At 37.9% G+C, this 25,868-nt stretch overlaps 1 protein-coding gene across 1 annotated transcript; it reads right to left on the bottom strand.

Moving 5' to 3' along the window:
* Positions 1-7,356: 7,356 nt before the first annotated feature.
* Positions 7,357-24,890, bottom strand: SAMD7 (sterile alpha motif domain containing 7). Its single transcript, XM_056808480.1, has 6 exons — positions 24,788-24,890; positions 21,498-21,576; positions 17,048-17,742; positions 12,274-12,395; positions 9,709-9,819; positions 7,357-7,584 (listed from the first exon to the last, which is right to left on the bottom strand). Exons 1-6 carry the CDS (start codon positions 24,888-24,890, stop codon positions 7,357-7,359), a joined length of 1,338 nt encoding a protein of 445 aa, XP_056664458.1.
* Positions 24,891-25,868: the final 978 nt, after the last annotated feature.

Below are 25,868 nucleotides of genomic sequence, written 5' to 3'. Positions count from 1 at the left end.
CCATCATATTTGACGGGAGTACTAGAAATGTCCAAAAAATGTAGGAAAGAAGTAAAGATGAGAGGTATGAGGAGGGTGGTGGTAATGAAACAGAGAGCAAGTGGAAGAAGTACAAAGAAAGATGTGGGATGAGACAAGAACTAGACATAAGCCAAATTAATAAAGGGAAAGCCAAGAAAATCTATACTCAACATGAGACAAAGCGATCCAATAAAACATTCCATCTATGAGTTCTTCTTTGTTTAGTAATATCTCAAGGGAAGTAGCCCAAGTTACATCATACATATTAAACACAAATGCTGAAAGCACAACTGCATACACAGTCAAAGAATAATTTTGATTTGGCTAGAAGGATGTTGGCGCATCCACCAAGAATTCAAGCTAACTAACAGTAATCTTTTTTTCATTTTCAGAATATTATCCTAGGGAAAGAAAAAGCAGAATTAAGTGAAAAATCCATCTAACCATGTTTCTTTCTCACAGACATGAAATCTTTATTTTCATCCCCAAAGGACAGTTCAAATATTAAGAAGCTGCAGAAGCATCAAGAAAGCCCAAATAACAATATAAAAAAGATTAAGAGAATGAAAAGGTCAAAAGGATTGTGGGAAAGAGATTAATAATTGAAATATTTTCCAATAATTGCCTGTAATTCTATCATTTCTAACTTAAGGTAGGGTTATATCTTATAATGATAAATTTCTAGCACTGGAAGGAAAATAATGAGTCTTTTTGTCTAACCTCTACTTGAAACTTTTATCACCTCAGATATATTCCCAACAAATAGTCATCCAGCCCTTATTCAAAGATTTCAAAGAACTGGGAACTCACTATCTTCCATTTTGAATTTTTGTATAGCTTTAATGAAAATCATAAATGTTAGAGCTTAAATCTTGAAGTCATTAAGTTCAACCCTCTGACTTTACAAATGAAGAAATTGAGGCTTTGAGATATTTGTAACTTGCCTGAGGGTCACATGGAAGTTACTATGTCTCCAAGTTTAGAACCCTAACATCTTATTAGGAAGTTTTTCTTTATATTGAACTGAATTCTGTCTGCCCATAACTTCCAACTCTTGGTCCTCTTTCTGTTCTGCGGGTCCAAGAAGACTTTCCCTTCTAATATCCAAAGATAGTGTTCATCCCCCTTGGCTTCCTCCCACCATTCTGCCCCAAACACCACTTCTTCAGGTTAAGACTCTTTGGTTCTTTCATTAGATTATTATATAGGATCATAAGATTCAGGGTTAATCAAAGGATTAGTTAATCTAATCTAATTTTACAGAGGAGGAAACTAAGTCCCAGAGAAGTTAAATGTCTTGTCCAAAGTTACATAAGAACTCAAGAGGGAAGAAATTTGCTTCTATTACAATAGAATTATTACAATCTAATTTGTCTCTCTGCCTCTCTATTCTCCCTATACCCCCTCCCCACTCTACTTGCAGAAGTCATCTATTTCTTTTCACCCAGCGCTCCATCTATGAACTCTGAAGCTTTTCACTGGTTGTCCCCAAAGCCTAGCATTTTCTTCCCTCTTCACCACTGCCTCTTATATTCCTTCAAAACTCACCTCAAATCTTACCTTCTGCAGGAAGTCTTTCTTCGTCTCCTTTCCTTCAACCCTCTCTAAACAAATATTCTGTATTTGGGTGATTTAAATGTTGTCTCTTTCGTTAGTATGTAAGCTCCTTGAGAGCAGAGACAGATTTTGCTTTCCTTTATAACTCTATTGCTTAGCACAATGCCTGGCCCAAAGTAAACACTTAATAAAAGGGGCCTGACTAATTATTTCATCCCTGGGAATTTTCTACTAAAGAAATAAAAGTTCTGAACAAAACACAGAGCTCTTTAAATAGAATGTTTTGGAAAACTGGGAATTTGGGTTCATATTGTAACATAGTATCTATAATGTTATCAAGGAATAGAAGTGGAAGACATTCTGCTGAGAGCAATGAATATGTTTTAAAAGTTGGGGTCAGAGAGGCAGAGCCAAGATGGCAACATAGTAGCAGGAGCCTTCTGAATCTCCTTCCAACCAATCATTACAAAGCAAGTAAAGGGACTCTCCCACTGGATACAGTGTGAAAGGTAGGAAATGAGTTGAGATTCCCATGCACTAATCAAAGCACAAGCTGATCACCCTTCCCCCTTACCACCTACCCTGACAGTTAGAGCAAGGGCCAGGATTATCTTGAAATTCTTGGGGGTTGGCTGAAAGTACCACAGACTTACCCCTGAGGGCTGTGCTAAGCCTTGTCAGCAAGACTGGAGGCTAAATAACAAGGAACTTGGTCTTTGTAGCAGGGTGGGGGTGGGGGACAGTAATATGGCTGGCCACAGCCTAGGCACCAGGAGAAAAAGGAAGATAGCCCCAGGGAAAAACACACAGTGTACCTGAAAATGCTAGGAGAAGCATCTGAGGAAGATAGCCTCAAGGCAAAATGCTTTAAAGCAGGCTACAAAAAAAAAAAAAAACATTACTCATCTACCTGCCCTCACTCAGGTTTCTGGCAGCAAAGGGAAGATAGTTCCAAGGTGAAGCCCTGCAAGCTAAGAAAACAATGACCACCAACATGTAGGAATCTCAAGCCTCTAGAGGCAAAAGGAATAAGTGACAGTAAAAAAAGCTCTTGACCCTGGAAAATCTCTATGGAGAAAAAGACCAAAATACAAAAGCAATAGCAGAAAGTGAGAAACAACTAAACATACCCAAACTCCCCCCTCCCCCAATGGAATTTGGTCACAAGCTCTGGAGGAACTCAAAAAGGAGTTTAAGGACCAAGTAAGAAAGATAGGAGAAAATGGGTAAAAGAAATACAAGTAATACAAAAAGAAAATAACAGCTTAACAGACAAACTTTCCCAAAGAGAAAAAGAGGCACAGAAATCAAATGAGGTAATAAGCAAATTGAAGACCAGAAATGACCTGCTGGAAGTCATGAAAAGCAGGATAGATCAAACTGTTATATTTAAAATTAGTTTCTAGTAATAAAAGTATTATATATTTTAGAGGTTTATTAAAGATTAAGAAATAAAGAAAATACAAAATAAGAAAGCATGCACAACCTACATTTTTCCAGTTAGGTAGAGAGAGCCACCTGTCCCTAGGAGCAGAAGCCAAGAGAACAAGAAGAAGGCAGAGTCAGTTTAAAAACCCCTCTCTCCTCACGGCCCAGGTGATGACCTCACCTGGGACTATGGGGAACTATGGGAGCTACCAAGGACTCCAGAGAATTGAAGTCCAGGGTTCAAATCTCCATTTTTCCAAAACCGAAAAGGAAAAATCAAAAGTTCATAGCTGAAAATCAATCTTTAAAGACTAGAATTGGGCAAGTAGAAGCTAATGATCTCATGAGACAGCAAGAATTAATAAAGCAAAATCAAAATAAAGAAACATGAAATATTTCATTGAAAAGACAACTGAGGGGGAAGCTGGGTAGCTCAGTGGATTGAGAGCCAGGCCTAGAGACAGGAGGTCCTAGGTTCAAATCTGGCCTCAGACACTTCCTAGCTGTGTGACCCTGGGCAAGTCACTTAACCCCCATTGGCTTGCCCTTACCACTCTTCTGCCTTGGAACCAATACACAGTATTGATTCCAAGATGGAAGGAAGGGTTTAAAAAAAAAAGACAACTGACCTGGAAAACAGATCCAGGAGAGGCAATTTGAAAATTATTGTACTACCTGGAAGCCTGGAATAAAAAAAAAAAACAGCCTAGACATCATATTACAAGAAATTATCCAAAAGTTAGGGTCTGTGAGGAAACCTTGAAAGAGTAAGAATTATTTAGTCTGGAGAAAAGAAAACTGCTGGATGACATTACAAATAGTTGAAGGGATATTATAGGAGGGAAGTTCTCTATCTTTTCTTAAGGTAGAATATATCATATGAAGTAGATTTTAATTCCAGGAATATAATTGCAATCAAGATGAAATCATTCCTTACTGGAAGCAAGTTAAAGATTTTAAAAATGTATTTCTGAGGGAAATAATGCCACAATTCATATAACTGAAGATGAAATATGCCACTCATTTCCCACTAAAGCAACAATCAATTTAAATGCAGAAAGACATGTATTTTTGACAATGTGGGAATTTGTTTTGCTGGACTGTGAATGTTTATAATGATGGTTTTTATTTATTTATTTTTGTCTGTTAAATGGCAACAGGCAATGGGAGGGACAGATTATAAATAGTAGCAACACTTCCTTGTTCATTTGTATCTCCTGAACTTCCTGCTGATCTCTTCTCTCTCTTTTCTTAATTCTTTTTGCTGTTCTTTTTTTCTTTCTGACATTGTTATCCTGCTCTCCCCCTACTTTCTCCCCACAATAATCCCTTCCAAAAATAAAAACTCTTTCTTGTAATGACTAAGTATATCCAAACAAAATAGATTCATGCATTGCTCATATTCATCATCGGTCTGTCAAGAAGTAGGAAACATATTTCATTATGTCATTTGAATCATCTTCATCATCACTGAAATCATTACTGCCATCATCATCAAAGTTAAGATTTACATAGTTGCACTGGTCTCATCTGACCCTCACAACAACCTCATTTGACAGCTAACAAAGCTGAGGCAAATGGAAGTTAAGTGACTTTCCCAGGACAACACACCTAGCTAGTGTTTAAGGCAGGATTTGAACTTAATGACTTCCTGAGTCAAATTTCAGTGCCATGCCATTTAATTGCATTGGTGATGACACCTGATGATTAATCTTTGCCTAGAGATCAGAGTTCTTGTCTTTTAAAGTTATTTTATTTTATACTATTGTTGTTTTTATATAAATTTTTCTCCTGGGTCTGTTCTCTTCATTCTACATTAGTTCCCAGAATTACTTCCCATTTTCTCCAAATCAATCATTTTCATCATTTTTATGGCACTAGTATCTTATAACATTCTTATACAATAATTTGTTTAGACATTTGCCAATGCTGGGTACCCACTTTTCCCCATTTCTACCTTAAATATTTTGAACATAATGTCCTTTCCTTATCTTTGATTTTTGTTTAATATTTATGCTTAGTAATGTTATTTCTCAGTCAAAAGGTATGCACATTTTAATGCCTTCGAGTATATAATTCCAAATGACTTTCTAGTGTGGTTAGACCAATTCATGTGTCCACTGACAATATGTGCCTCCCATAGGATTTTAACATATACAGAGGAAGCATTATTTAAGTATATCACTCAAGGCTACATTTGCTTCTAAGCCAACATTTTTTTCAATCAATAAAAATAGGCACAATTCCTTCTGTGTTCATAGAATCACACTACTAGAAGAATGTCAGAGACCACGTAGTCCAATCAGTACTTGAGAAAGAATAGAATACATTTGAGAAATAACCATCAATCCATTCATGGTTTGAAAACCTCCATTGTTTGATGACAGATGATTCTGAAATTGCTGCCAAGTTGGCATTGTAATGTTTCTATATGATAATAAATATATATGTACATATGAATATATAAAATTTCCACTACAAACCAAGAATATGTCTGTATGTTTGACTATTTTCCATTTTTTAATATCTCACTCAGTTGTGTGATTATAAAGATTTGATTTCCTATAGAAAATTCTCTATAAAAATTGAGACTTTTTCTGTTTGTTTGTAATTTTTTCCTTTGCCCACATTTGGTTGGGTCCAGAAATTCTTCTTGATTTCCCCTTCTTGATACAATTACCACTTCTTTTTTTTTTTAACCCTTATCTTCCATCTTGGAGTCAATATTGTGTATTAACTTGTTTATTTGTTTTTTAAACCTTTACCTTCCATCTTGGAATCAAAACTGTGTATTGACTCCAAGGCAGAAGGGTGGTAAGGGCTAGGCAATGGGGGTCAGGTGACTTGCCCAGGGTCACACAGCTGGGAAGTGTCTGAGGCCAGATTTGAACCCAGGACCTCCCATTAATTACCACTTCTTAATAAGATTTATCCATTACTATGGTGGTCAGGGCTAGGCAATGGGGGTTAAGTGACTTGCCCAGGATCACACAGCTGGGAAGTGTTTGAGGCCAGATTTGAACCCAGGACCTCCCATTAATTACCACTTCGTAATACGATTCATCCATTACTATGGTGGTAGATTTAAAATATGATAGATTTATTTTAATCACCAGTGGAACTGTTTCTTCACATCGATTTTTATTTTATATGCTTTTGAGGTATCTGGCTTAGTTAAGTCTCAGGTCAAATTTTCATCAGTTGATTATTTTCCCCTCAATTTTTTTCTAATAGCAATACTGACTATAATCTTCCATTCCCCTGCTTTACAACATCTTCCCTTTATATTTGTAACCTAAATTATCATTGTGCTTGGCTTCCATGTCCTTTTATTTGGCAAGGTAATCAAGCATTTGCTGGCTCATATTTCTAGATTCTTTTGGCCTTATTGCTGTTGCAACTTTGTTCCATGGATTATACTTCTTTAAGGAACATTATTAGCCATTCTATGGTATTAAGAGAGTTTTAAAGACTTGAGATATGAAAAGCACCTTCTAGATTCCACCTTTTCTTTTGTTCCTTTAATATTTTCTGGAGATAAGAGCTAGTTTGAAAAGATTGGGTTGGAGTTAAAATAACTAGCAACTTCTCTGGTTTTCTTGTGTTTATCCTCAAACTGCCCCACTCCATTTGGTATTGATTTCAATCATTGCTCAATTTGAAATACATAGATAGCTGATTCTGAAATAATGGCTATTGTTAATAAAATATAATGTAACCAATCATTTTCTGTTCATTAAATATATAACTATATAATTTTGCTTCTTTTGGTTTTGCTTGATTGTCATGCCTTCCAATATTCTTCTGGGAGTATGATATATATATATATATATATATATATATATATATATATATACACATAAATATGTGTGTGTGAGGCTTCTGTGTAGTCAACCAGTCTTTGACATGTTTTCATTTCAGCTGTATTTGCCAAGATGGTTTTTATTTTTTTAAAAATACTCTTATTTTCCATTTTAGAATCAATCCTGTGTATTGGTTCCAAGGCAGAAGAGTGGTAAGGGGTAAGGGCTGGCAATGAGGTCTATATGATACCTAGGAAGTGTCTTGGGACAGATTTGAACTCAGAACCTCTCATCTGTAAGGCTAGCTCACTATCCACGAGCCACCTAGCTGCTCTCAGTTCTTTTTAAAAATAAAAATCCTTATCTTGTATGTTAGAATCAATACTATATATATATGGATTCCAAAGAGGAGGAACAGTAAGGGCTAGGCTGGGTTACGTGAGTTGAGTTGTCACTTAAGGGTGAAGTGACTTGCCCAGAATCACACAGCTAAGAAGTGACTGAGGTCACATATGAACCCAGGATCTCCCATCTCTAAGTCTGGTTCTCAATCCATTGAGCCACCTCGTTGTTTCCCAAGATAGTTTTCATCATCTTCCCCATTCTCATTTCTGCAATTGAATTGCTGAATTTCAGCACCTGATTTACCTTTCAGAATTTTGTCACGTTCTTTGTAGGATCTTTCTGCTACTTTATTCTTGCCACAGATAGACTGAATAGCCTTTGATGTACCTTCTGGCTCTGAAGCTGAGTTTATGATCATCATAGTGGGGGTCTATATGCATATAATAACTATTAACAAGCACTGCAAAACAAGATGAGCAAGAGTCCCAAGAAATGATTTCTTGTTGCCTTTGGTTTTGTGATAAAAGAAACCTTGACCACCTCTGCTCAATCCTTTTCTGGTCTTTCTGAGGAGAGCCTGAGAGTGGTCCAGATAGTTTCCTGTCTCCTTTAAGTCTTCTATTTCATTTGTGGTGAGAATATATGAAAGGCTGTGATTCCGTTTACCAGATTGTGTATCATCTTTACAGATCACAGAATCATGGGATTTCTGCGTTGGAAGGATCTCAGTAGCCACCTGGGACAACTATATCTGAAAACAACATACCCAGCAAGGATTCATCCAGCTCGGCTCGAATTCCCACTAGGAGGGAAAACCTACTTAATAATTCTTGAGGCAGCCAATTCACTTTGGAAATAGCCCTAATTGTCACGAAGCTTTCCCTTTTCTCAAGCACAAATTTTCTGTCTCTCATTGTATCTGTGGAATCCCAGGGAGCCAAGCAACACAAATGTAATCTTTTTTTCTATGGGGACCTCAGACCATCTTATATGAAGTTACCTGAGCTATTATTCTTCCATCAATTATATTAATTAATGGCTCATTTACGCTAAAAAGACCTCATTATTACCCAAGAAAACCTGATTAATTCTTCCCACCTGATAGCTATAAAATGGGGTATTTCAGTGTTTAGATACTTAAATACTAATCCTTGGATAATTAAAGATGGCGATTATATCCTCACCAAGGCTCTTCTTTTCCAGGCAAATTATGCCCATTCTTTCAATTGGTTTTCATATGGTGTGATTCAAGACCTTTTTCCATACTGGTTACCTTCTTCTGGACACTTTCAACATATCAAACTCTCTCTTTAAGCTGACATCAAGAACTGAACTCCATATTCCAGATGTGCTCTGACCCAAGAGGGTATGCCAGAAATTGATGTTCCATCACGTCAGCCCCGACTGACCCTTCATGACTCCATTCGGGGTTTTCTTGCAAAGATACTGGAGTGGTTTGCCACTTATTCCTCCAGCTTATTTTACAGATGAAGAAACTGAGGCAGACAGAGGTTAATTGACTTGCCCAGAGGGATAAGAACTGCACTGAATCACTGATTTCACTGGCATAGTGAACTCTTAGGTGAGGAAACTCTTTCTGCCAATGCAACTTGTACCTTTTCCTTTAAGAATGAATTATATAGAGGGCAGCTAAGTGACTCAGTAGATTTTTGTTTTAAATCCTTCCCTTCCTTTTTGGAATCAACACCGTGTATTCATTCTAAGGCAGAAGAGTGGTAAAGGCTAGGCAATGGGGGTTAAGTGGCTTGCCCAGAATCATACAGCTAGAAAGTGTCTGAGGCCACATTTGAACCCAGAGCTTCCTGTTTCCAGACCTGACTCCCCATCCACTGAACCACCTCACTTTCCCTAAGTATATAGTCTTAAACTTGTTGTCTGAAACACTGAGAAAATTATCAACTTGCCTGGTACTGTAGAACCAATTTGTGGCAGAGGTGAGACTTGAATCCAGGTCCTCTCTATACATGACACCCCCAATGCCAGTAACTATTCAATAATGAGTTAAAGATTCTATCTGGTCATTAGCAAATAGGAAATACGTTAGATAGCTCGTGTAGGATAAAATTTTAAGACATGAAACCCTATGTTCTCAAATAGCTTATAACAAGCAAACAAACTCCAGAGCTCCCAAAGTCAACCCTTAGAGGAAACGCAGATTCTGTTTGTTGAACAATGAGGTTCTAAAGACTTGATAGGAAGATAACATTCATAAAATGTTAGTGGGGGAAAAGGTCTCATTTATCTTAAGGCCATTGCTATCAAGAGCCTCCCTTGGGTTTCATTATTTGACTTTTTTTTTTTAAAACCCTTACCTTCCTTCTTGGAATCAATACTGTGTACTGGTTCTAAGGCAGAAGAGTGGTAAGGGGTAGGCAATGGGGTTTAAGTGACTTGTCCAGGGTCACACAGCTAGGAAATGTCTGAGGCTAGATTTGAATCCAGGACTTCCATTCTCTGGGTCTAACTCTCAATCCATTGAGCCACCCAGCAGCCCCTTCATTATTTGACTTTTAATGGCTCTACATGACCATACCTGAGCCCGAATTTTTAGGACCGGTCCAAGTTTTAAGCCCATAGTGTCCAAAAGATGCTCTTCCGTGAGCAAGGGCAAGGTTTCGCCATCAATGGCATGGTCTCTAAAAATCTTAGAAACAAAAAAGAAACAATGTGGAGAGAGGCTTTGCATGATAAAGCATGTATAACCCAGCTCAAATTGCTTACCCTTTCTAGAAAGGAGGAGGGAAGAGAAGGAGGGAGGGAGGCAATTTAGATCTTATAACATCAGAAAACTTAGGTAAAAAAAAAAGGGAATCCACTCAGAAATAAAAAAGAAATGCGTGCTGCTCTATCTAATTGTCTCTTATGCTATTTCATGCCATTTTTATTTTGTTCTTGGTGGGTTTGATTTTGGGGAACCACAGGGACAATATTTCCCCCAAACGAATAGAAAGAAGAATGGCTTCTGGCTGGCTCACTTTCTGCTGTTCAGTATTTTCTGCTCATCTTATTGGGCATATGGGGATTTCTAGGGCAGGCAGGAAAGGAAGAAGCTTCCTGGGTGATTATTTATCCTTTCAGCCCTACCTGCTAAAGCTTTCCCCTCTCCAAGAACCTTCCATCAACTCGGTCTATTTCTATTTCTTTTTCTTCCATCTCCAAGAAGTTCATAGTTGTCTGTCCCATTAAGGGATCAGCAAAAGCCTGTTGACTTGAGTCAAGACTGCACAACTGGCTTTCTTGTGATTTTCCAAACAGCCTAGTTAATCTCTCTTTGAAGTGGACACAGCCACTCCTATTTTCCTCCAAACAGTGCAGGCAGCCGGGGGGCTGAATGCTCCAGAGACATCAAAGGAGACATTCCTCCCTGCTGTGCTAGGGGGAGAAGGTACCTTGCTAGAATCATCCTGTGATCAAAGAGCTGAGAAATGAGCTTTGTGAACCCTAAATATCTCAGGGTAGGGTAAGAGCACTGGCCTTGGGGTAATCATATCCTAGGGCTAGAGCTAGGAGGGGCTTTAGAGATGATCTGGTCAAATTTCTTAATTTTAGAGATTATTGGGATCATGGACCTAGAGCTGGAACCCTTATTTTACAGCTGAGGAAACTGAGGCTTGGGGAAATGAAGTGACTTGTCTACAATCATATAGGAAGTAAGTAGCTGAATTAGCATTCCAACCCAGGACTTCTGATTCCAAACCCAGCACTCATTCCATCTCATCCTGCTGCCAGAAGAATAGGGTTCAAGTTCTAGCTCCATCACTTACTATTTGCATAACTCAAAGACTTGGTGTCCTTGATTATAACACCTAAATAACAACATTGATTGTCAAGAAATATGGCGTTAGGGAGCAGTGAGATGACTCAATGGATTGAGTGCCAGACTTAGAGACAGGACATCCAGGGTTCAAATCCTGGGTTCAAATTCCTAGCTGTGTGACCCCAGGCAAGTTGCTTAACCCTGTTGGCCTAGCCCTTCTGTCTTAGAGTTGTTTCCAAGACAGAAAGTAAGGATGTGTAAGATATAGAAACAAAAGACATTAATTTTTAGATATTAATTTCTTTAGCTTTTATATATATTTTTGTAGGATTTTAAGGAGGCGGGAGCTTTAGATATCATCTAGTCTAACTGTTCATTTTACAGAGGCTCAGAGGAGGGGGAAGACACTTGCTCAAGTAGTCTTAGCAGAGACAAAATTCCAAACCAAACGTTTGGCAAATCTTAAAGCTGGTGCTTTTGTCCTACACCTTCCTTTTCTTTTCCAGATTGAATGAACTCTTTCACAATTTTATTTGAGTCTCTGAGTAGTCCAGAGTTGCTGAATTAATACCCTGTTGTGCTTAAAGACTTAACAAGAAGCTCAATATTTTCGACTAGCAAGAGGGTAAACATCAACAATGAACACATGGAGTGCCACATTCCCCAAGTGATAACCTCACTGACGTCATCTTTTCCATAACCTCCTGGGCAATTAAAAGAGCCAAATTTGGACTTCAATATACTGTCTACATTTCATAGGATCATAGATTTAGACCTAGAAGGAATCTCCTGGATTATTTCAAGCAACCCACTGATTTCATAATTAAGAGTGGCTTTGAAAACTCATATTCTGGGTTTAAAAGACAAGAAAGTCAACAGAAATATATTTCAAGGTTCCTTAGATAGTATTTCAGTTTGTTTTTTCTATTTACTGATTGATTGGAGATTAGGTGTCCTTGTCTTGCCCAGGCTGGAAGCTCAATAGCCAGTTAACTAGTGGTTAATCCCACTTCTGATCAGTATGGCAGCCCAGTGACCTTAGACAGCCCAATGGTCTTCCACTACCAGGGAGGTCCCCATACTGACATGAGGTTGAGTATAGACCAACTTGGCCCTGCCGTATTTCAGAGCTCCCGAGCTCAAGCAATCCACCAGCCTCAGCCTCCTTGGTAGCAAAGATGATCAACGTGTGCCCCCTGTTTCCAGCTTAATTTTATTTTATTTTTTAATTTACTAATTAAAATTAATTTTTTATTTTAATTATTTTTTTATTTTTATTTTTAAATATATTTTAAAATTATTTTAAAATTTTATTTTATTTTAATAAAGAAAATAAGTCACCTGTGCATAGTCTGAACAACCTGGGAGCCCAGTAATGAAGTCAAACACATCATCCACGGCCCATTTCCGAATGTCTTCAGCAGAAGAAAGATCTTCCCCATTTAAAAATAGGTCACCTATTCCTATAAAGTGATCAGGGAATGAACAGAAAGTAATTACAATGTGACCCATCTTGGTCCCAGAGAACAGACGATGATACGATGAATCGCTCTTTCCTCCTCTTAGTCCAAAGGTGGGGGGGGGGGCTCCAAGGCTCACTACATAGACTATCTGATGAAGTTTCTTTGTTAGTAAAGAGTAACTGGTTTTCTTTGTTGTTTGGGATGGTATAAACAAAGAAGAATAAATCAATAAAGGAAGCTACTGAGAAAATAACTGCAGTGTAGCAAACAAAAATCATCATTAAAACTTAAATGGAAAAGATAGCCTTTGGGGGTGAAAGATATTCGATAAGAAAAACAGTAAGTTGAGTAGAATGTTTTAAAAAGTATGTGCATATATCTCATTCACTACTATTGCTATGGTCTTGCATACTTTTTTTTAATCCTTATTTTCTGTCTTAGAAACAATTCTAAGATAGAAGGGCAACAGCTAGGCAAATGGGGTTACATGACTTGTCCAGGATCACACAGTCAGGAAGTGTCTGGGGCCAGATTTGAAGTCAGATCTCCCTGGCTCTAGTAGATGCTCCATCTCAGAACTTTAAAACAGGAATTGTCACCTTTTTTGTGTGTCATGGATCCCTTTGGTCTGGTGAAGTGAAAATGTTTCTAGATGCGTAAAATCAGCTAAATTAGATTACAAAGGAAACTAACCAATTATTGAAATACAGAAATATTGAAAAACTCCGTTTGTGGAGGTAAGGTTAAAAACCGTTACTTTAAAACGTCATGGCACTGCGCTTTGAGTGGCGTGGGTATACTTCCTACCAATAAATGAAATCGATTATGTTGAAATGTAATTAAGATAATGAAGAAGTAATAAATAAAACCAACTATGCTGAAATGTAATTAAGATAATGAAAAAGTAAGTTCATGGACTTAAGAACTCTTACTTTCATACACTGAGGAAATGGACTTTTGACAGTGTGATGTTCTCTCTACCATGACAGAATTCAACTTTTCTCTGAACCAAAGTCTGCTGACTAGGCAGCTGAGTGGCAACCAGTGGATTGAGCACTGGTTCTGGAGTCAGAAAGACCTAAGTTCAAATGCAGCCACAGACACTCAGAAGCTAGGTGACCCTGGGCAAGTAATTTACCCCTGTGTGCCTCAGTTTCCTCATCTGTAAAATGAACCGAAGAAGGAAATGCAATCCATTCCTGTATCTTTGCCAAGAAAACCCCAAATGAGGTCACGGGGAATCAGACACCACTATAACAACTGAATAATGATGTCTAACTCCAGATCTAGTGTTTTCCATGGCAACATATTGCAATGTTTGGTGAATTCCACCAAATTAAATGAACATACTATTTCAGCTAAAGAGATAAGTAAGCAGATGAGTCATTATAACACATCAGCCTTCTTCAGAAATCCTCATTATGCAGGAGATGCTTTGTGGTTTCCCATCTCTCAGTTAACACTAGTCAGGAGCAGAGACTCTCTTTTGCCTTTTCTTTTTTTATCTGCGGTCCTTAACACAATACGTGGCACATAATAGGAGCCCAAAGAATACTAGTAGACCAGTTGACTAGTTGATGGCTTATTTTCTGGCTGAAGGAATGGGCCATCTTCCATAAGGGGAGAAAACAAAGCTTTATGAGAAGCAACTGAAGTCTTGCATTCATGGTATTGAGATCTCTTCTGAGTCCCCTTAAATCCACTTTTCAGTCAATTAACTTTGAATTTTATGGGAAACACAAAACACAAGGAATTATGGGGATTAATACCCCCCAAAGACTTCTCTGAACATACACTAAATAAAGAAGTTGACAACTCTAACAAGAAGAAGCAACCCCAAACCCCAAGAATGCCTAAAGGACTTTCATTTAGAAGATAGGTTCATTCTCTCTCTCTCTTTTTTTTTTTATAAACCCTTACCTTCCATCTTGGAGTCAATACTGTGCATTGGCTCCAAGGCAGAAGAGTAGTAAGGGCTAGGCAATGGGGGTCAAGTGACTTGCCCAGGGTCACACAGCTGGGAAGTGGCTGAGGCTCATTCTCTCTTTTAAACAATAATCAATAGGGTTTTTTTGGTTTGTTTTTACACCACTTGGACTTCAAAAGATATTCTTTCCTTCTGCCCTTCACAGAGAAGCACTGATTGTAACAAAAAAACAAACAAAAACAAAAAACAACACAACAACTTAAACTCTTACCTTCCATTTTAGAATCAATTCTAGCACAACTAGCCAAACTATCAACTGAATTAGATCGTATATAGCCCATTCCACTCCTGCTATCCCCTACCTAGACTTGGCCAATATGGCTGCTAACACTAATTTAATGCTTTAAGGGTTGCGAAGCACACTTTATCTTGATGTTATCGATAAACCTGTGAGAGATCTACTATTGTTACCATATTTCAGATGGGGAGACTGAGGCTCAAGTGACATTAACCACTACCTATCGTTACAGTTTGAGGTCTATGAACTTGTTTTAAAAAATATTTTGTTAGCTGTATTTCAATATAATGGGTTTTTTTTATCCTACACATTGTATTTTATGCTTTTAAAAACATTATTCTGAGGAATTTATAGGCTTGACCAGACTGATCAAAAGGTTCAGAAGACACAAAAAGATTAAGAGCCCTTGACTAAAGACCCCATAAAGCATCAGCAGTCAGATGTAAATCCTGTTCTTTCCTGCCTCCAAACCCTGAATTCCTTCATCTACTCCAGGCTGTCTTCTCTCTAATGGGTTATTTGGTATTTTTTTTGTACACAGCAGGAGCAATACTGCTAGAAGGAGTTAATATCCTTCCCTAACAGTGGATCTCAGAGTTCCAGGAGCTGTAAGTCACTCAGCTAGAAAGCAAGAGAAGAATTCTGATTATATTTTATTCTCACCCCTATCTAGGCTGCTGCATTTATGTTTTATGTTCTTAGTTTAAAATATACATGAGCACGATAGCACTTGCCATCAAGGAAATATATTTCACCACTTCTTAATTTTTAAACAGTATCAAGGTTTAGTTCTAACAGGGGAAAACAAAAACAAAAAAGCAAGCCCCTATGCCCAATTGGAATTTTAAAGGAGTAAACCATTAGGCACCAGACATGGGACAGCTCACTGGATTGCTGATGGAAGGCATCCCTTTACTTAGATGAAGGAGTGTCTCTGGGCAGGGAATCAGTATCATCCAGCCTCCACAATCTTTTTTGGTCTCTGTATTCCTTGCCTTTGAGTAAATCTTACTGTGCCCTTGACTCAATAGAAAAGGAAATAAACTCTAGAGTTTATCGTCATATGCAAATAAGATGGAAAATAACAAGTTTAATTTCAATAGGATAATATAGTTATTTCCTAAATATTTGCTGTGCCCCTTTGAAAAGCATCCTGTCAAGCATCCTTGGGGATAGATTATGCTAAAGTGAGATCCTCAGATACAGTCAATAAAAACTTAATCTCTAGTAGAGTTTGCCTTATTTATTCTACTTGGTCATGGGATGGATGGAGAGCTAAATGGAACTTTAAAAGCCATTTAGACCAGTTCATTTATAAAAGGAGTGGGTTGATGTCTGAAGTCCTTAACCATCTCTTAATCTCATGATCTCCCTTAAAAAAACAAACAAACCATTCATTTAAAAAACTCAAGAAACATTTTGAGCTCCAAATTCTCTTTCTCGTTCCCACCCCTCCTCCTTCCCTGAGATGGTAAACCATCTGATGTAGATTTGACATGTGCAATTATGTAAAACATTTTCCCATATTAGTCATTTTGTGGAGGAGAAAACCAACCACCCCCCAAAACAACTGCAAATACAAAAAAAAAAGAAAGAAAGTGAAATATAGTATGTTATCGTCTGCATTCAAACACTTTCTCTGAGGGCAGATGGCATTTTTCATCATGAATCCATGGGATTGTCTTGGATCACTATATTGCGTGATCTCCCATTATACAGATTAAAAAAAAAACCTGAGGCCCAGGGCGAGGAAATGGCATGCCCAATGTCACATGGGTAGTCACTGGCAGATCTAGAGTTCAAACCCTGGTCTTCAGACTCTAAACCAGGTATTTAAAACCTGTTTTTGATCAAAGATTCTTTTGACACTCTGGTGATGACTATGGACCCCTTCTCAGAAAAAAAATGTTTAAAATTTAATTTAATTCATATTCAATTCAAATTTATTCATTTTAAATGTCATTCAATTTAAAATTTAAATATTTTAAATGAACAAAATACATAGGATTAGAAAACAAACCAAAATTAGTGAAAAAAGTGTAATTTTTATTTTGGCCATCCAAGTTCACAAACCCCTTGAAATCTATTTACAGACTCGAAGGGGTTCACTCCAGGTTAAAAAGCTCTGTTCTAAACCCAGCACTCTTTTTATTACTCTACTGGACTGCCTTATATAGTACCTAGCCACTATGAAACAATTTATTATAGGTTTGGGAAACAAAACAATTATTGCAACTGGAAACAGACTTGAGAGGCAGAAGGGTCATAGAATATCAGGTAACCTGCTTTAAAGAACCCATCCCTCGCTTGCTTCCCTGAATCAGATATCCTCTTGCTTCATGAATGGGCAAGTAATAGGATTAAGAAAAAGAAATGGGAAAGTAAAGAATTAATGTTCACAAACTGTAATTTAAGGGACTTGCAAACCTGGAGGGAGCAATGAGCTATTGTTGAGGACTGGAAATCCATGTGGCAGGGGATCGAGGGAGGCTGGAGAGTGAAGAAGATATTTTTCATCAGAGGTTCTTGAAGAATGACAAGAATCCTTCTCATTTCCACCACTGCTATCACTTGTTTCAGTGGACCACCCATGCTCTTCACAGGGTTTGGGGGAGCTATGCTCATGTTCCTTTGAGTTTTTTGTTGGCGTAATGGCTGGCTCTCCATTGTTCTCACTTGGTTCATATTTATGGTGTGGTTCAATGTCAAAGTCTTTCTTGTCCTCTTTTTCTGCAGCTGAAGTTTCAAGAGTCTGGTCTGGATTTCTGTTTTCCTCTTGGTTTTTGGAGCTCCTGGCATTAGAAGCTGAAGCTTTATGATTTCCCGGTCTTCTCCCCAGCCGGCGACCCTTCTCCTTTTGCCAGCAACTGTGTAGTGGGTAGGGACCAGTTGTCCTTAGCCTGGTGTTTCCATGTAGGTCATCTAGAGAGCTTCTGTGGATATAGACATCATTGGGAAGATGCACTTCAGAGAGCCTGCTCCTTCCTTGGAACACAAGTGGGTTTGTTGGGATTCCATGTTGGTACAGGAATGGGGTCGCCAATCCCAAACCCATCAGTCCTTTCTGTTGAGCTTTTCCTGTCTCTCTTTGCTGAAAAATGGTTCCCATTTCCATTTCCATTCTAAAAATTAAAGAAGAAAAATAGAAGCGCATAAACAACCCAATGGAACATATTAGAAATAGAATTTTAATAGCCAGCTGCTCATCCAAAATATGAATGTCCATTCCTCCTAAGATGGCGTCCTATCTGGAACCCTCTTCTTGTCACTTGAACTTTGATAGGTTATAATGGTTCACCACTCACAGAGTCACAGGGGAGGAATCCTTCCAATGGATTTCACTGGGGAATCCCAAGACATTCTCTTAGACTGCGGGAACTGCTATGTTAGCATAGAAGAACAATGTTCAAGAAGCAGGCACTATAAAGATAGAGTTAAGGATTGACCGTTGCTATAAGTTAATTTTTAAAAGATTTTAAATTGCTGGAAAAGAGTATTGTTTTCCCTTTTTAGAAAAAAAATTTATTGCTTTTATTTGAACAATAAAAGTAATAAAAACTAGCATTTATATACCACTTTAAAGTTTTCAAAGCACTTTATAAATGTTATCTCATTTGATCATAATACCCCTAGGAAATGGGTGCTGTTTTTATCTTCATTTTCTATATGAGGAAATCGACTTGACCAGGGTGACACTGTTAGCAAATATCTAGGCTAGATTTGAATCCAGATCTTCCTGACTCCAGATGCAGTATTTTATCTGTACTGCCACTTAACTGTCAACTACATTTTGAAATATATCATTCTTCTTCCCCTACCCAATGAGTCATCCCTTGTTAGAAAGACTGAAGAAGAAAGACATAACCAATTCAGCAAAACCAGCAAATGAATCCACCATGTCTGAAAGTATATACAATATTCTATAACTTCTCCCCTTCCCCCAACTAAAGAAGGAAGGAGATTCATTGATTCAACTTTTTTTTTCTGGGACCAAGGCCCAGGTTTATGGGAGCAATGAATATTTTATAGCTCCTGTCCTTATTATGCCATTTTAGGAAAGGTCTTTGCCAAGAGCTAATTTTATCTATGGCTGACTGCTAAAGGGAAGCAAACTTAGAAGCTAGAGGGCTGGAAGGTCCAGACCACAGGGATCCCTAGAACCCAAGAGGAGCAACCACACTCTGGGAAAGGAGCCTAGAGAGAGCGTTACAACCAGAGAATATAAATGAAAATGGCACTAAATGTCAACTGAACACTGATTAATTTCTTAAATTAAATATAAAAAACCTTCAGATTCACATTCTCTCCTTCTCACTCCTCCTTATCCCTTTCCTCACAACGAGGAGGCATGAAAAACAAATTCCTGTTGCAAATATGTATAGTTGAGCAAAACAGATTCCCATAGTAGCCACGTATCTCCCCCCCAAGCCCCCTGCCAAATTCACTCCGTCACATCTCTGCCAGGAGGTAAGATGTTTCATCTTGAGATCTCTGGAATTGTTATTGGCCATTATGCTAATCAGTGAATTCTGACTAATTTTAATGACCCAGAGAAGTGATGATGAAGCACATTTCCTTCCTCTTGGCAGAGAGGTGGGCACCTATGGGGTACAGAATTCATACACGTCGTCTACTGTAGTCTCTGTGTTGGCTGGGTTTTTTTTTCCTAATGGGGTCTTCAGCTCATCAAGGAAAGAATTAAATCCTAGTATCTAGGAGTATAATGGTCAAAAAGAATCCAGAAAATAAGTGAACATAATTATAAAAGACTATACAAATAAAGTTAGATTTAAATAATTGGAGAAATATTACTTGTTCATGGATTGGTGGATCCAATACAATTAAAATGATGATTCTATCTAAACTACTATACTTATTCAATGTAATCCCAATTAAATTACCAAAAAAATTATTTTATTGAAATAGAAAAATGTTAAGTAAATTCATTTGGAAAAACAAAACGTCAATAATATCAAAGGAATTAATAAAAACAATGTAAAGGAAGGAGGTCCAGCAGTGCTAGATTTTAAACTATTATCATAAAACAGTAATTGTCAAAACTATCTGGTACTGGCTAAGAAATAGAAAAGCAGATCAGTGAAACAGAACAGACACACAATAAAGAGTTGCAAAAAATTATAGTTACCTTGTATTTGACAAAAGTAAAAATTCAAGTCTTTGGAATAAGAATTCACTATTTGGTAAAAATTGTTGGGAAAATTGAAAAGTAGTCTGGCAGAATATAGACCAATAATCTTACACTATTAACCAAGATAAGATCAATATGGATATATGATCTAGGCATTAAGGGAGATATCATGGACAGAATAGAAGAACAGGGAACATATTACCTATTAGAATAATGAATAGGAGAAGAATTTATGAATAAACCGGAGATAGAAAAATTGTTAAGATATGAAATGGATATATTAAATTAAAAAGGTTTTGTATAAATAAAAGTAATATAGTCAAGTTAGAAGGAAAGTAGAAAGTTGGGGAAATTTTTTATAAACAGTTTCTAGAATAGAAGTATCATATCTAAAAATATATATAGAACTTTTTCAAATTCAAAAGTCTATGAATCATTCCCCACTTGATAAATTATCAAAATATATGAATGGAGAACTTTGGGGTAAAGAAATAAAAATTATATATAATTTTATAAAAAATGTTCTAAATCATTGATTAGAAAATCAAAATCAAAACAACTCAGATACCTCTCAGTTATCATATTTGCTAAAACGATAAAAGGGAAAATGACAAAAGTTGGAAAGGATGTGGAAAAAAGAATTTATGAATAAACCAGAGATAGAAAAAAAATTGGTACACTATTGAGAGAACTGTGAACTGAGCCACCATTTTGGAGAGCAATCTGGAATTATGCTCAAGGAGTTATAAAAAACTGCATACCTTTATTTATAGCAGCTCTCTTTGTGGTGGCAAAGAATGGGAAACTGAAGGGATGGCCATCAGTAGGGGAATGGCTAAACAACTTGTGCCGTATGATTATGATGGAATACCACTGCATAAGAAATGATGATCAGGTTAATTTTTTTAAAAACAGGAAAAGACCTACATGAAATTGTGAAGAGTAAAACAAGATAACATCATATACATTAACAGAAATATTGTTTGAAGAAAGGCTTGTGTGTGTCCACCTCCCGAGAAAGAATTAATAAGTAGAAATAAGCAAGAAATATTTTAATAGATACACCTTTTTTGCCAAAGGATGCCTTCTTTAATGGGGGACAAAGAGTTGCCTGGGTATTTTTATGTAACAAATATTTTTCAAAGGAAGAACACTCAAATCCGAGGGCAGGAGATGAACTGTAAAACCACCAGAGTGTGTGCTGTCAATAAAACTTTAAAAATAAATCCTTTGAAGGAAATGGGAAGATCTAAGTCTAAGTCAAAACAATGCAATCTTTCAGTTGTGAATTGAGTGGGAAAAAAAGAACTACATGGTATTGTTTGTTTACTCCCTTTTTCACAAGAGTCATTCTTTGGGGTTCTGGAGGATTAAGTAAAGATGTATGATGTGACCTCCTCTCACAGTGGCCAGTCAATACTTTGACTAAGACTCAGTTATCTTTTTTCTTTAGCCACCATAAGTGAGGGGCTCTAGGTGACTGGGGATGTTTTCTTCTGGGCTGAAATAAGAGCTACCTGAAGCATTTCAGGCTTGAAGAGGGACTGTGAAATTTGGCACATTGCTGAGGGACAGAAAAAGTCATTTGAAACTGAGATGTTAAAATGAATTGCAAAATGATCCAGGACAGCTCCCTCCCAAGTCTGCATTCACGGGATAACCATCAGTTTTGGGCAAACACCTTCCTCCACACTTATAGATTACAGGCAACACCATTCAACCACCCACCTGGCTAGATTCTGCTTCTGCACCAACTCTTGCCTTCTGGCCACTGCCTCCATGGATTCAGGCTGTAGAAAGCCATATCCTCAAAAACAAACACAAACCAAGTTCTAAGTGAGAAATACAAATGGAACATTGTGCAGAAGCAAATTGCACTGTATGAACAGTAATGAAACAAAAGCCTGCCCATCAATATGGTGGATCATCCCACCTGAAATGTGACTTAGCATCTCATTGGCCATGAGAGAAATAGACAGGAGGAGAAAGTCTCCTGATTTGTCATTTTCCTTCTATTCCTTTCTGTTCCCTTCATTTCCTTCCTTCCTTCCTTCCTTCCTTCCTTCCTTCCTTCCTTCCTTCCTTCCTTCCTTCCTTCCTTCCTTCCTTCCTTCCTTCCTTCCTTCCTTCCTTCCTTCCTTCCTTCCTTCCTTCCTTCCTTCCTTCCTTCCTTCCTTCCTTCCTTCCTTTCTTCCTCTCTCCTTCCTTCCCTCCCTACTGTTTTCCCTTCCATCCTTCAAAAGGCAAAAAAAGATGAAAGGGGCCTTTGAAGTCTGAGGGGCGTGGAGTCCAAGATCATTTTTAAAAACATATTTTTTTAAAAGCAAATGTCCTCTTCTTGCTCAATAGCCATTCCTGATAGTTAATGAAAATGAGACCTCTCCAAATGAGAAATAATCAAAACGTTACTCTAGGTGTACCTTCATCCTCCAGTGGTAGAAACTGGAGCCCATAGCAACTAAGGATCACTCATGAGATTCTAGATTTAGAGTTAGAAGGGACCTTAGAAATCACTGAATCATTTAACAAATGAGAAAACAGGCATAGAGCAGTTAATGACTTGCCTGTCTCAAAGTCAGGATTTGAACCCAAGTCTTACTGACTCCGAATCCATTTCGCCACCTACTACACCAATCTGTCTTTCTGGCCCAGTGACCATAATAAACTCCCTAGTTAATAACTTTAAGAGCAAGAATTTGGACTTTAGGTATCCGATATAATCATCAAGTTCCAAGTCAGGAACAAAAGGGACAATGGAGTCTTTCCCTTTCCTTTAACTAGTATAGTTACTATTATTAAAGACCATCAGTGAACTCCTACTAAGTAGCCACATTCCACAGGTACCTTGTGATTTATTTTGGTTTTTATAATTAAGAAATACTTGTTTTCTCCTCACTGCCCTGCTCTCACTAACTCCTTGTTGAAAAAAAAATCCATTGAAATCATTGAGCCATTGAAAACCATTAAGGGAAAAAATACCCATTGAATCTCTGAAAACTTTAGAGGGGAAATAGGCATAATCACACAGTCTCTTTGAGCATTACCACATCCGTGAGTACTCAAACTTGGGTAGACAGGATTGGGCAAATGAGGAATATTTCCATGAGATGGAATGGATGCTCCCAAGCAGGAAGTGAAGTGGATTTGTCTAGGATAGGGTGGAACCATCATTTCAGCTGAAGACAACAGATCTCTAGGTGAAAAGAGGAAATTTAAGTGAGAAAATGATTATTCATCTCATCCTGTTTCTGAAGCATTGGGCTCTTCCACCATACGTAGCTAGAATACTTCTCTTACCTCATCAGGAAGTAAAGAGAACCTTTTGAAGGAGCCTTGGAGTCAGCAAGAACTGGCCTAGGGGCTAACTTGGCATGGAAAGTGACCAAGGGCAGGGGTGGGGGACAGGGAGACAAAATCTTGTGACCTAATCAGATCAATTCTCAGATTTTCCACTATTATGACCACAGGATTCCCTGCCCCCTTCCACTTTATTTAACAGACATAATTCCACAAGGGGTCAATAATAGAGGTCCCTGGGCATTGACTGTCCCAAATCATTTATTTTCCCAGGCTTCCTCTCAGCATTAGATCTTTGTTTTTCAGACCACTAGGATGATCTAGAGAGGATTTTTGTTCAGATGCCACCTGGACCAAATGGCCTCTGAGGCTCCTTCCACATCTGAGACTCTGATTCCATAGTTATTCAAGAACCATCCTGGCTTGTGTTTGGATGGAATGTTATAGTGAAGAAAACTATACCTGTCCATAAACCGTGCTTCCAACTGGGAGGGAACAGATTGGATTCTCTGTGGTCCTGAGCCTATGAGTGGTGGGTTGACAGTCATCACTGGATTCCTCATCAGCACTTCTTGTTGGTGCAATTCTAGTAGGAACCAGATCAACCTGTTATTTAGGAAATGCCACCCCCACCAACAATAATTACTGTCTGTAATTACAACCAAATTCTTTTCTGATACAGGGAGAGGCTTCTAGGTATGAAAGGTTTTTGCTACTTCAAGCAAGTACTTGGGAGTTGGATGATCCATTAGTTTAAGATGCTAAGAACTCTAGGAGTTAATTCTCCCTTTGGCATGTTGCAGAGTCCATTAAAAACCCAGTCTGAGGGAGAATCTGGGTGATTCAGTGGATTGAGAGCCAGGCCCAGAGATGGGAAGTCCTGGGTTCAAATCTGCCCTCAGACACTTCCTAGCTGTGTGACCCTGGGCAAGTCTCTTAACCACTGTTGCCTAGCCCTTACCACTCTTCTGCCTTAGAACCAATACCCAGTATTGATTCTAAGACAGAAGGTAAGGGTTTAAAAAAAAAACAAAAACCCAGTATGATTGCCTCCCACAAGAATACAATGCAGGTGACCAGACTAGCTACCATTTCAGAACTGCTGGTTCTTCTCTGCAATGAGCATGACATCCAAACTAGCAATGGCACTTGGGTCTTTTTAAACTTGGACATCCCAGTTTTCCAATCACATTGCCATCCCCAATAAAAGTGTCAGTTGACAATGGCTTCATGTATATTATCACCTGTAAGTCCCATGATAATCTTATTGATGGGAGCTTCATGTAGAGGCATTATTATATCTTTTACAGATCAGGGAATGGAATCAGAGAGAAATTAAATAACTTGTCCAGGGTCACACAGAAAGATTACAATTCATCTATTCCTGACCCCCAATTCAGCAATCTACCCCCCAAACACTAAGAAAGTGATACTTATAAATCTCTTCCCTAAGAAAACCTGGATATAACCATGCCTTTCACCTACTTCTCCTTGACCAAGGATAGAGGTTGGCCATTCAGCATGCCACTTTGGAAGAATTATTTAGCCCTTGTCTATGCCATGCTGAATAGAGTGTCTTGTACATGTGGGAACCACTGCTAGTAGAACATCTACCTCTTTTATTATTACTCTTACCTTCTGTTTTAGAATCAACAGAAGAACCAGTGAATAAAACTCGGACTGGGTCCAGCCCATTTGGATTGGAAAGGTAGTAGACTCACCTCCTGTTGTCATCCTAGTTGCTAATCCATAAAAGTTCTTTTCTTCTAATGTCCCAGCTTCCCCAAGGGGAGACAGTTTTCTGAGATGTTCTGCAGGAATCATCTTGGACAGGGTCACATCAGGATGTCCCCCTGGATTATCAAGAAAGCTAACAAGTCAGTAAGGACTCAAGAGAAGAATGGAAACCTCTTGGTTATTTGGTTCCTTCACAACATGACTATTTTTAATGATAGGTCTCCAATGCATTCTTTCTCTGAAAAACATGTTGAAACCAAGTCCAGGACAGAACTCAACAGCAAATCTAGAACTAGGGACACTATCACACAGAACATGCTATCAGGAAGCCAACTATACAGTATGAGATAAATAGGGACAGAACCTATCTCCTTCCCCCAGCCCTCAAGATTTCCCTTGGCGCTATCCACTCACTATTCCTCTATACCTTTTCATGGCACTGCCCACTTCATCACTGAAAGCCAGGCCAAAGTGGGTATTATTTCTAAAATAATAAGCACAAGTTTAACTCGGAGTAAGGAATTTTGTATTTTTCTTTGGCACATTTGTATATATTTATCAGATTAGCTAATATTTTGGAAGATAGAAAAACTTGTACTATGACATCAATAGTATTTTTTTAAAAGAGTAACTTTGAGGACTTTTATAAGCTGACGAGGAGAATCTGATCTCAGATACTTATTAGCCGTATGACCATGAGCAAGTTGCTTAGCCATGTTTGCCTTAATTTCTTTGTCTGTAAAATGATTTGGAGAAAGAAATGACAAACCATTACAGTATATTTGCTAACAGAATCCCAAATGGGGTCACAAAGAATTGGCTATGACTGAAAATGACTCAACAACAGTTTTTTATACACACATTACTCTTGAGGGAATTTGTTTTGCTTGACTTTGCATATTTATCACAAGAAATTAATTTTTCCTTTTTTCAGTGGGATAGGAGTAGGAGGGAGAGAAAATAGGTTTCTGTTATTTTTTTTAATTGGAAGGTTTGAGAGAGTATTATAGATATGAAATATTGCATGCATTTTTAGATGAAGTCCCTATGTTATTAGTTTCATTT

This window comes from Monodelphis domestica, chromosome 8 (assembly GCF_027887165.1).
Source record: "Monodelphis domestica isolate mMonDom1 chromosome 8, mMonDom1.pri, whole genome shotgun sequence".
Taxonomy (NCBI): Eukaryota; Metazoa; Chordata; class Mammalia; order Didelphimorphia; family Didelphidae; genus Monodelphis; species Monodelphis domestica.
Note: the sequence above shows the minus strand (reverse complement) of the source record. Positions and strands in the feature narration are given on the sequence as shown.

Coding starts and splice junctions, on each gene's coding strand:
- SAMD7 (XM_056808480.1), bottom strand. CDS start 24,890: ATGATTCCTGCAGAACATCTCAGAAAACTGTCTCCCCTTGGGGAAGCT. Junction 21,577..24,787: donor AACTAGGATGACAACAGGAG/GTGAGTCTACTA, acceptor TTTGTTTTTGAG/GATATGGCTTTCTACAGCCT. Junction 7,585..9,708: donor TCCTAAAAATTCGGGCTCAG/GTATGGTCATGT, acceptor ATATGCATATAG/ACCCCCACTATGATGATCAT.